At 36.3% G+C, this 12,219-nt stretch overlaps 1 protein-coding gene and 1 long non-coding RNA gene across 2 annotated transcripts in view; both read left to right on the plus strand.

The window, feature by feature from the left end:
* LOC127879678 (alpha-tocopherol transfer protein-like) overlaps window positions 1–4,207 on the plus strand; it is an 8,414-nt gene extending 4,207 nt beyond the window's left edge. Inside the window, exons 3-9 of the mRNA XM_052426670.1 lie at window positions 1–143; window positions 561–625; window positions 1,004–1,104; window positions 2,131–2,232; window positions 2,449–2,559; window positions 3,244–3,367; window positions 3,863–4,207. The exon at window positions 1–143 is cut by the window's left edge and continues 17 nt beyond it. Of these exons, the coding sequence (XP_052282630.1) occupies window positions 1–143; window positions 561–625; window positions 1,004–1,104; window positions 2,131–2,232; window positions 2,449–2,559; window positions 3,244–3,367; window positions 3,863–4,017 (801 nt within the window). The 3' untranslated portion in view covers window positions 4,018–4,207. The remainder of the gene's footprint in view (window positions 144–560; window positions 626–1,003; window positions 1,105–2,130; window positions 2,233–2,448; window positions 2,560–3,243; window positions 3,368–3,862) is intronic.
* Window positions 4,208–8,586: 4,379 nt separating this feature from the next.
* LOC127876890 (uncharacterized) lies at window positions 8,587–12,009 on the plus strand. The gene is made up of 3 exons (XR_008048133.1): window positions 8,587–8,703; window positions 10,872–10,934; window positions 11,488–12,009. It is a non-coding gene; the product is annotated as an uncharacterized LOC127876890 (long non-coding RNA).
* The last annotated feature ends 210 nt before the right edge of the window (window positions 12,010–12,219 follow it).

Genomic DNA, 12,219 nt, shown 5'->3' on the forward strand with positions numbered 1-12,219 from the left:
GCGTTCCTCCGGATCTGCAAGTTTAGTCAGCTGAGCGCACGGGAACGCCTCGTCAACTTCCTGGCGACTTTCAACGACTCTGTGAGCTACCTGAACGGTCACGATCCCGGCGACCCGAAATTTCTCCAAATTCTCAGACAGAGGTATGCTTACTGCCTAAAAATTCCATTGTTCAGAATTGCGAGATTTAAAGAGATTCGCGTTACCCCAGTTTTTGTGAAACTCTCGCCGTCTATAATTTGCAAATTCGTATTAAATTTTACGGTCCCGGTTATTTAAATATTCTCCTAAATAATTTTATTGTAGTAATGTGATGTCCAATAAAATCTGTGTGTGTCGAAAAAGTTTTTTTTATAGCATGTCATAACATAAGCAATGCACACGTTATTGAATTGTAAACGTTTCCATTTATGGAGGAATAATTTTACAAATGTGTGTAATTAGTGTTTCGTATTTCAGGTTTTAGTAGACTATTTTATATAAGTTTAGCAAATATTTTACTAAAATAATACATAAGTCCTTCTGTACAAATAACTTACATAAACAATTTTACATTGCAGTCGAGTGTTTACTCCATTGCCAAAAAAGGACAGTAAAGGTCGAACAATTATCGTTGGAAACTATGGTAACCTTACGCATAATAACACTAGTGCAGTGTCATTACAATTAAGTTAAATATAGGTGTATAGCGGCTAGATTTTTTCTACCATAGAATCGTAAAAATGGGCCGTGTAAAGCGCGTATATTTTAGTAGTATCCCGATCTCAGAAAGTGTCTATATCAATGATCTTTTTGAGGATTTTCACTATTTATGGACTATCTAGAGACATTGAAAAATACAAAATATTATGTGAACCGATGCTTTAATCCTCTAAACACAGATAACGGTGTATTTCACATAACAAATAGTCAACTTTGTGCAACGAAAAATACGATCGTCCGTAATATCATTCTGAAAACCGGCTTAATGGCAAGTAATTTTAACTTTATAACCCATTTTCAGAACACTTTGACGCCAGCGGACGCTCTTACGAGTACGCAGACTTCCAGCGGGCGGTGCTCGGCGTTTGCCACTCCCTGGCGTTCTGCGACGAACACTTCCAAGTAAGACTGGTGCAGAATTTCAATCAAAACTCTCATGTATTCAATAATTAAACCGTTACGTATAATGCGATCCTTCCTTTCGACTACAGTACTCTTTTTTTCTCCAATATTACTGGTAAATTACTTAAACTTTATTCCTTCTTTGCTCTAACAGTACTTATCTTTCGCATAATAATTACTCCAACTGTACCACTACTGAATTTCTACTTTGCTCATCCATGTCTCCTACTGTTCTCTTACGTGACCCCTTATTTGCTTTGCTATTGCCCTAACTCCAACGTTTTTCCTATGTTTCTCCTACATTATTCATACTTTTGCTCCTTCTTTTTTCGAACTTTGGTCTGTTGTCCTGCATTGTTCTTACTTTATCTTAACTGTGTTCCTTCTTTGCTCCTAGTTTTATTATTCTTTGCTCATACGTAGCTGCTACAATAATCATTTTTTTCTTTAACTTTACTCCAACATAACTTCTATTTCGTTCCTTCTTCAATGCTACTGTTGTTGTTTTTTGTTTGCTTCTTCTTTGCTCCTATCTTTTCCTACTTATCTACTTCGTTGCTGTTTTATTTGTTAATACTTGGTTCCAAATCTGCTCCTAAATGACTCATATAGTTCGCCTAATTTGCTCTTATTTTGTCATACTTTTTTAAAATATCACTCCTACTTGGACCCTACATTTTCCTTAGTTTACTTCTATATTTCGCATACTTAACTCCATTTTTTCTCCTACATTACTCCTGCTCTGCCTTTTCTTTCTTCCTGCTTTGCTCCTTAATTACTCGAAATTCTCTTCTACCGTGTTCATACTTTGTTCCTAAATTATTCATACTTTGTTCCTACTCTCTCTTATATTACTCTTTCTTTGCTTCTTCTTTGATCCTACATGTCACTTACTTTGCTACTGTTTTTCGTATATTAGTCTGCATTTTTAAAAAACAAACGTGTTATACAAATAACTAAGACAGTGACAATGCCAAATAAAGTTAGGATTGTTCGTCTTCTGGGACTAAGACGTATCTGTAACAGGTGAACGGTGCTAACTTTCTCATGGACTACGGGGCTGTCACCATGAAGCACATCACGTTCGGGGGCTCGGAGAACATGCGCAAGCGCGCTCAACACTTTCAGGTTGGTTGATATAAGCTATAGTGGCAAATAATAATAATAATAACAATGATACTACTTATAACGATAATAATAAATAAAAATAATAATAATATCAAGTATGTACGATTTTCAATTCAATATACATGTGTACTGATACGAATACGGCATCAAACAAAGTTTCCATGTCCGTAAAGAATCAAGAAAATTGACACTATCTTATTAGGCTATGATTTTCAGAAAGCTTTACCAGTCTCCATCCGTCAGTTCCACCACTACAACACGGGTCCCATCTTCAACGTTCTCCTCCACCTCCTCCGTCCGGCCTTGTCAGAGAAGATGCGCATACGCGTAGGCCACGCTCTCTCTCTCTTTTATCCAGAACTGATGAAAAAAAAAAAACTAAAATAAGCTATTTTTCCGCCTAAGTTACACGGTCAGCCTAAACGAATCTTAAAGAGTAAGCATGTGTCTTAGGCTTGCTGTTTCGTAGTAGTGAAATGCATGATAATATACCCGATAAAAGTCGTTTAATTACCTACCGTGCTTGAACACTTCAATTTAATCAAACTAACGAAACTTGTCATTGGTTGCATAGAATTAAAAGGCCTTTTTCATCCCAGTAAATTAAAAAGTTTACATTTTTACTTTAAATAAGAATTCATTTAACTATTCTGGTCTTCCGCAGATAATAACATCGTTAAGTAGTATTTGTTAGTTCTTGCTAATATTTTGTCAGTAGTCGGCCATTTATTTTGCCTGTATATCAAATAATGAAAGGCTTTATCCTAAACGGAATGACCCCCCCCCCCCCCCCCCACACACACACCTCGTTAAATTTTTAGTCTGGCTAACTCCCTACATAATGTTGTCTGGAACAAAATTTTGTAAGCCATTATTTTGGCATTATTATCTTGAAGGTTCATGACAACATTAGTTAATGCTAAATTAGATTGTATTTGTGATGCTCTTCAAATAATAAAACATGACCCATGTCAGTGGACTCACGTAAACATTCTAACCAAAATGCTTCAGGTGTTTCTGCACGGTCACAGTATGGTGTCTGTGTATAAAACAATCGACATGTCTTTATTACCGGAAGAGTATTTGCCAGACGACTATGATGGAGATTGCGCGGGAAATCTAGAAAACATAACTGGTTAGTAGATATGGCGTGGAAAGTTACCTGCCGTTTATCAGTGTCGAAAGGCTCAATTTTACACGTGTAAAATAATTATTGTATAATTTGTGCACTTGAAAAGTTCACCATGATTTCGCCAACTATTTATAGAATAAAGTGGAATCTATGGCTGTTAATCTTTCCATTATTATAATCCTTGTTTGTCTTCGTCCAGAATCAACTGAGTGAGAACCTTTTGTCCCTTTTGCCTTATGCAGTGGATTAATGTTTGACACTAAACAGTAAGATAAATTGTAATTGAAAAATCATATGCATCATACACTGCACCATGCTTTGCTTATGATAACACCTCATGTAACCTCTCAGTTTGCGAATAATGATATGTACTCAAAACTGGAAAGTGTCGTACATAAATGCACATGGAGGACCCGGCGGACATCTTACGTACTTCAATAAGGTTCAAAATGTCAACGTTTCGTCGTATATGCGTTGTACGTATTATTCTGCTTACAGAAGATAATATCGAGAAGTTGATACTTGATCCAAGCAGACGACAGTTCATCAAAGATCTCTGGAGCGGCAAGTACTGTGTGGATCTCAGCAAGAAACCATCGGATGTGGCGTCCGTAGACGGCGTGTATGGCTCATTTCGTAGGCTGGAAATCTAGATTTATTGCTACCCTGTGTGTTGAATTTTCGGTTAAGTGACTTTTTGCACTTTCAGGAAAGGATATTACCGTATGTGGATCCAGGAGTGCGTGTAGAACTCCAATCCACCTTATTAAATGTTTAATGTAGTACATTCACACATATTTTATTATTAATCACATAGATCGTGTTATTAAAGTTTTATTTAAACTTTTTTCTTTCTATTGATTAAATTATATTTTATTGTTTTCGACTTGGCAAAAAAGGTCCCGACAAAAGACAATTCCTCATTTGTGCAATATGCACCATAAAATAATTCAGCAAGTTAGGCTACTGTGATTCATATTTTTACACACACACACACACACACACGCACGCACGCACGCGCACGCACGCACGCACAAACACACACGCACGCACACACGCAAGCGCGCACACACACACACACGCGCGCGCGCGCGCACGCACGCACACACACACTTACACACAAACATAATTTGTACCATTCTTAAAGAAATTAACTTACACATGTGAATCAAGTGGAGAGCAAAGACCATCATGATTTATCATAACCTTATCTTAAGTCATTTGATCCTGAAATATATCATTTGGAACATGCATTAAATACAAATACATTGGTAAATTGAGTCACCAGGCCACGCAAAGGAACAAGCTAGCTGTCTGGGAGTCATTGGGATCACTAGGCTACGTCCAAAAACAAACTATATTGTTTCTTTGAGTCATTAGATTTCAACCAGCAATGGAAAAAACAACACTGTGCTGGAGTTTTACGGCTACGACCAGAAAAAAAAGCCAGACTGTTTGGGTGTATTATGGTTTCGCAATTGTTCGACAAGGCACTTGCAACCTTGTACTTTAGCGCTTGTGCTACGACTAGGGACTCGCCAAACTGTCTGGGAGTCTTTGGGAGTCACTTGGATACGATCAATCACTAATTAGACTGTATGTGAGTCTTTTGGAGTGAGACTTAGCTGCGACGAAACACAAGCCAGATTGTCTGCGATACTTTTGGAAGACTTGGCTGTGACATCACACCAGCCAGATTGTCTTAGCGTCTTAGGGAGTCACTTGGCTGCTACGAAACACTAGCTAGACTGTCCGATGGTCTTTTGGAGTCACTTGGCAGCTTCGAAACACTAGCCATGATGTGAGGGAGTCTTCATTAGGCTGCGACAAGACACTAACAAGACTGTCTGTGAGGTGGCGGTGGTGTAGTGGATGAGGTCGCGGTGGTGTAGTGGATGAGGTCGCGGTGGTGTAGTGGATGAGGTCGCGGTGGTGTAGTGGATGAGGTCGCGGTGGTGTAGTGGATGAGGTATCCGCCAAGCGATCGGGAGTTCGTGGTGGTGTAGTGGATGAGGTGTCCGCCAAGCGATCGGGAGTTCGTGGTGGTGTAGTGGATGAGGTGTCCGCCAAGCGATCGGGAGTTCGTGGTGGTGTAGTGGATGAGGTGTCCGCCAAGCGATCGGGAGTTCGTGGGTTCGCTCCCTACTCGGGGTGTGGGAGACGTAAGGAGTTACAAGGCTAGCTACGCATTACACAGACAGTCTGGAAGTGTTTGGGATTCCATAGGCTTCGTCAAGGAACTGGCCAGACTGATTGATAGTCTTCCCATACTGGTAAACTTCCCACACTGTCTTGAGTGGGAGTTATCAAACCAGACAGTCTTTGGGATTCCCAAAGCTACACAAAGGATATAACCCGATTACATTGGACTATTTTTGGAGTAACAAAATACAGCTAGTTAATAGCCAGACAGTATGGCAGTCTTTTGGAGTAGACATGCTATAATTATTATCTATCAAGACTGTTTTGGAATCTTTGGCTTTCCATAGGCTTCGTCTAGGAACTAGCAAGACGCCCGGGAACAATCAAGGCTGTCTGTGAATCTTTGTTAAACACTATGATAAGTCCAATAACTTGCCAGATTGTCTTCGATTAATAAACATTTGATCCGGAAATGAAAGCTCTCTGGGAAATATTATGCTACGACTCGAGACAATCCTTACTCATTGGAAGTCTTTGGGAATAATAAAGTTACGATCGGTCACTAACAAGACTTTCTTGTAGTCTGTTTGAAGAACTAGGTTACGAAGAGATAAAACTCAGACTGTCTGAGAGTCTTTGTGTTAATATGAAACGTCCAGAAGCTGAAGGAATCACGAAACTACTCTCAGGATCAAAGCTGTATGTGAGTCGGTGGAAAACAACATACTTCAAGGACTTGCAGACTGGCTAGTAATTACTATTCTTGTCCAATAACATGCAAGACTTTAAGTAAATTTTTAGAAATCACTAAGCGAAGTCCAAGACCTAGCAAGACTGTATGTGAGTCTTGATTAATATCTACGCTCAGTCCAAGAAATAACAAGATTGTATTCGAGTCTTTAGTAATATATAGGCTAAGTCTCAAAATTAGGAAGGAAACACGCAGACTGTCTGGCCACGACTAGGCACCTGTGTGACTGTGTGGAAGTCTTTTTGAGTCACATTTCTACAGCTTGGTACTAGCCATATAGTCGTGGAGTCATTAGTCTACAACCAGGGACTATCTGTCTTTTGTTTTTGGAAGTCAATAGGTTACGACCAGGCACTAATAAGATTGTCTGGGAGTCTTTGGGAATCACACGGCGACGTACAAATGTATAACTTATGTTTTAAAATAGCACAAAATAAAGATTATATAATTAAAATATTAAATTAAGGATAATTAATCGAGACTTCAAATGGAGATTAACGGTTTTTATGTCACCAAGTTATTTTTATAAAACATTGAAAACTTAAATACTTTATGTTAGTTGTCGGACAAACATAAATTGTGTCCATGAGTCATCTACAAAACACTCAACCAAATAATGATGAGGGTTCCCATTAGTGTTCTCTACATGTCTATTGTACGTGCATGATTGAGTTTTCAAGGAAATGTGTTTTTAAGTTTTTAAAAGATGTAAAACACTTTACTAGACTTTCCTGGTATAAATTATTCTTAACTGTTATTCTAAGTATCCATCCACGTGTAAACATATTTTTTTTTACTTTTATTATTTTCTATGTAACTTTAATGACATCGGACATTGGCTTTCCTGACATAAGTTATTCTTATCTGTTATTCTAAGTATCCACTCCATGACTGTGTTTTAACGAAGTTCTTTTTATGTTATACAAGATGTGCAACTCTTTTCTAGGCTTTACTCGTACTAGTTATTCTTAACTGTTGTTCGAGGTATCCATTTAATGACTGACCTTTCGACGAAATGTGTTTTAAAGTTATACAAGATGTAAAACTCATTTTTATGCTAAAAGTTTCGTTGTAATTCTTGGCTGTTATTCTAGGAGTACATCCACGTTTTGTTAACCAGGTTTTCAGAAGGAACAAACTGGTTATAAGATTGGCGAATGTCGGCGGGCGGGCGGGCGTGCGGTCGGAACAAGCTTGTCCGGGCCATAACTATGTCGTTCATTGTGAGATTTTAAAATCATTTGGCACATTTGTTCACCATCATTGGACGTTGTGTCATGTGGAAGAATTACGTCGTTATCTGCACCGTCAAGGTCACACTTTGAGTTCAAAGGTCAACAATGGCCATAAATGATCTTGTCCGGGCCAAAACTATATCATTCATTGTGAGATTTAAAAACTGCTCGGTACATTTGTTCACAATCATTGGACGGTGTGTCATGCAAAAGAATTACGTCGATATCACCAAGGTTAACGTCGCCACGACTTAATTTGACACAAGAAGGGTAACTAGAAAAAATCAGTAACAATGCACATTTTTAATTGTCTCCCTTTATAAGACTTTTTTTCAAATTGAAATCAAGGTCGACACAACTGCAAAAAGATTGAATTTTAGACAAGGGGGGTAACTAGGAACAATCGGTAACAATGCTCATTTTGAATTGTCTCCCTTTATCAGACTTTTTTTTTCAAATTGAAAACATGGTTTTGTGACAATTTTGTCCCTTGTTCGTTTTATTTTAATTTAATTATTTTCTATGAATATTTGCTTAGATCGTACCCATCCTATTGCATTATCAACGTACTAACGGAACTGAAGTTGTTAGTTATTGAGTAACACATCTGCACAAATAAGTATTTTAATAAATAGCATGAAATTGGACGTTAAAATTTAAGAGGTATGTTGAAACTATTTATATTCAACGGGGTCTGATTGCAGCGCTGAATCGATAAGTCCAAACAATGATAATGTGAGCATTCAATTTTGATTACGTTCTCATAACTTTATTTCATTCTGTGTACAGTCATGTTTTCAAAATCATATTCAAATAAAATATTCAATAAATCAAATCGTCTTAATACTATCTCAATGTTCATCTAAATACACAGTGTTCAACTGAAAACAACCATGCAAGACCAATTATTGCATATTCATCTGAATGCTCCACAGGTTATATGCCATGTATGTTTTAATTAAAGAGACTTGTTCACGGATTGGTAAAATAACACGTATTCTAATTTCATTCAAACAACCGAAGTTACCTTCCGGACTTAGAGCAATCTTAACCATGTTATTACGTGTGCAACGCTTTTTATCGAAAATTTTAAAAATACGTGTATTAATAGCATAGTTTAAGATTCGCTGATAAATGAAAACGCCTGAATCACCCAATTTTAGCACGTTAGATCTTGCTTCCAAAGATCCTGGATTCGAATCCCGATAAAGGTAGAACATGTATAACTTGTTTCCTTGATATTCGTCGTTCTATTATAATACTTTCAGGTTATTCCACATATTTTAAGGATTTGTCCGTTTATGTTTATCAGTGGATTTGTTTGTATTTTATTTGTTTTTAAATCGCATATATTTGAACAAGTACCATTAAATGTTTTTACCTATTTTGTACAAGACAAAATAACATAAATCCTTGAATTACAATGTTCATATTTTGGCATTTTTACCTGTTTTTGTATGTAATTGATGTCAATACTTTAGCTAGGCAATACATTTTTACTTCTCGTGTACGAGAACAACGTACAAAGACTTAATGACGGTGGTTGTTACCTCATCAGCTGCTATAAAAAAAACACTGAACTACAAGGAAGAACTGTTTAAGTGTCAATTCACGAATCCGAGTGGTTTCAGTTCAGTAGTTTAGTGTGCAGTAGCCGGGTAGCGCTTTTCACATCATTTAAGTTTTGATAACATCTTTACAAGTTGCGTTTTAAATGAAATTTACCACGGTGATATAAATGCCGTCGAAAACATGTATAAGCTGAAGATAGATCTTAAAAGTCATTTAATTTAATGTTATAAAACAAAATTTCGTATAAATTTGCAGCTATCCCGAGCTTGATGTACCATCAAACTGTGGGTCTATCTAGCATCGTTCTTCGCCTTCGCCCGTGCCTCAATATTTGAACGAAATGACGCGAAGTAGACTATATTAAACTGACACAGCCTGTGTTCTAGCGATTGTATAAAAAAAACGTTTTATTTTAGGGAATGCAAACATGTACAACAGTGTTTTATTATCCACCAATACATCTTGCAGATTTTGTGAATTATGCGTTGTATGGCTGTTTTTTCTATATGAACGTCTTTAAAGGCGGTTAAGATAAAGTAAAATATAAACGTGTTATTCGACATTCCCGCAATGCATAATACAATTAAAATATTCATGACAATATCCTGCACAAAATGTAACGAGAACACTGACTGACGGTTTAGGTTTTATCTCCTTTCGACGTAAAGTACGTGATACCTACTCAAAATAAGAATTCGCATTAATACCATTTGGTTTGAAAGTCTATATTTAGTTTGAACCCAAATGTTCATGTGGATGGAACCCCGAATAAATATAAGGTACCTACTATTATTTAGTAAGTACCTTAAACATCTGACTTTACGCTCTGTATCTTACACCTACCCCTCTTTAATACTTCGAATATACGGTAAAACGATTTTCACATGTACAACTAGTCGCATCACATCGTTCAAAATATGTTACCTTGTCTATCCCACTATTTCGGATGGTTTTATTGGTATTTCGATTTTACAGTACTGCCCCTTTAATATTTTTTTTATTTTACAGTACTTGCATACATTAAGTTAACTCTTAAATTATGTGTAGTGTCATTTTAATATTCAGGGTTGCTCATGATTTGGCGTTTAGTTATTTAACCATGATTTAAAGTAGTTTTGGAAATTATCTTAATATCTTGAGGAAATATAAATTTGTGATCAGTTTTCACCAAAATAATACTTCAAAGCAATATTTAGCTTACCAGGATCAGATTTTTTGTATTTCATAAAAACTTGTATACAATATATTTTGCTAAATAAAAGAAATTAAATTACTCCCAATGTTGTGTTATATATATAGATATAAAGTCTATGATTTTTTGTTCGATTATATATGCGTCAAAAAACGCATGGGAAATAATACATGTATTATAAAATCGTTACCATGCGCTATTTATAAAAATATTAACTACTTAATTTACACAATCCGAGTTTTTTAGAACGTGCAATACTAGTTTTACAAAGAAATTCAATAAATAAACAACGTTAGCCTATGTAGTAATACATGTATGCATCTCGGGTCGCGTCAGATATTCCGAATCACTTCACTTTATCCGAATGTAACTTTCTAGAGCGCCACACTATGGAAGCATAAACCTGCCCTTTTGAGTTGTGAGTTATGACTTTCGACTTGTGACTTTTGACTTTCGACTTTTGACTTTCGACTTGTTACTTGTGACATAATTCGGAGAGTTTTTTTGAATGAAATATGGCAGACAAAAACGCTTTATATTCTATAACAGTTTTCTTATTAACTTAAGGTACTTTCTAACATAGTCTCTTCTTAAAGCATATTCTTATCATCTTAGTTAGCTGCGACTGGAAGGCTGCTGAGCATCTCGTATTAGCGACTGTGATGTCGTATTCAAAATGTAAGTGTTATACAAAGCCCTCTCACGTGTAGATTCTCTTAACATTTATTATTTCAATGACGATTGTGAAAGATGTCATTATTCGCTATATTTATAAACCACTTGATACATTTGAGGGTCGATGGACTTTTCAATATATATTCCCATTAATTATGTTGCGAACAGTGTCGCCCAAAAACAAAGATCTGGGTAGCAGAATGACTGAGTGGTTTACACATTTTACTTGTGATTGGAGGATTTGTTGGTAGTCCGGTTTTGAACTCTGCTAGGTTTGGGCTAGCTGGTTTTTCACTTGTCAAGAAATAAACACCTATCCTGTAAGATATTCAAGAGAGTGTCTATAAGCATCAACCCTTCTGCACTATCAGTCCTAAATATATTCCAAAGCAAACCCATGACATGCGGGTTCAAGATTGAAACACACAAAATTTATCAACAGTTCATTTAAAATATTCATTGACACAATGCAAGAACATAAAATACCAGTAATCATGTTGTAATGTTCATACATTATCCTGACTGTTCACATTATTTTTATGTTTTATTTTTTCAGATATTGACTCTTAACGGCAATCGAAATGAAGATTGGGCTCATACTATAAATAGTTTTTGCGCTTTTTGACGTGGTTATATGTGTTGTACCAACTTATTTGCCAAAGAAAACTTTGAATCAGAAATCTGAACTTATTATTGAATATTTCAAAATTTTGCTAATTCAAACACACCTTGATCGAATTGCTCAAAATTGGAAAAATCAAACGATTAGACCCAAAAGAATAACGAGCTCAATTATGGAAAACCTGACGTAATGTTCCATTTACCAGATCTATTTGATAGCCAAGATTTCGGCACAAATGTTGATACTCAAGACGTAATTTGCTTCAACGAATTTTTAAAGAATTGGCTCAACTCCTGAAACCGGGTTTGCAAATGCCACATGACGCTGATACTGCCTGCACCCAACGGTCTGCCATCCAGTTGAGAAACCGATACTCCTGTGAGAACATGATAGGAAGATAAACAGCGGCAGCCTTTTTCTACGGAACTCATACGGACTATCGTCATATAAAATGACAGTGATTTATTTCTTTTCTGTAAAATTATGATATTATTCTTATGTTGATATACACAACATTTGTTAATGTCATCGTCTCAAATTCAATAAAATGGCTGAACGTTATAGTATTAGCGTACTTATACTTATACATGTATTCGCAATAAATATTTCAATCATGCTGATCTCATTGACAATTAAGACTTTGATACATTTATTTGATTTTTGCGT

This window comes from Dreissena polymorpha, chromosome 4, assembly GCF_020536995.1.
Source record: "Dreissena polymorpha isolate Duluth1 chromosome 4, UMN_Dpol_1.0, whole genome shotgun sequence".
NCBI lineage: Eukaryota > Metazoa > Mollusca > Bivalvia > Myida > Dreissenidae > Dreissena > Dreissena polymorpha.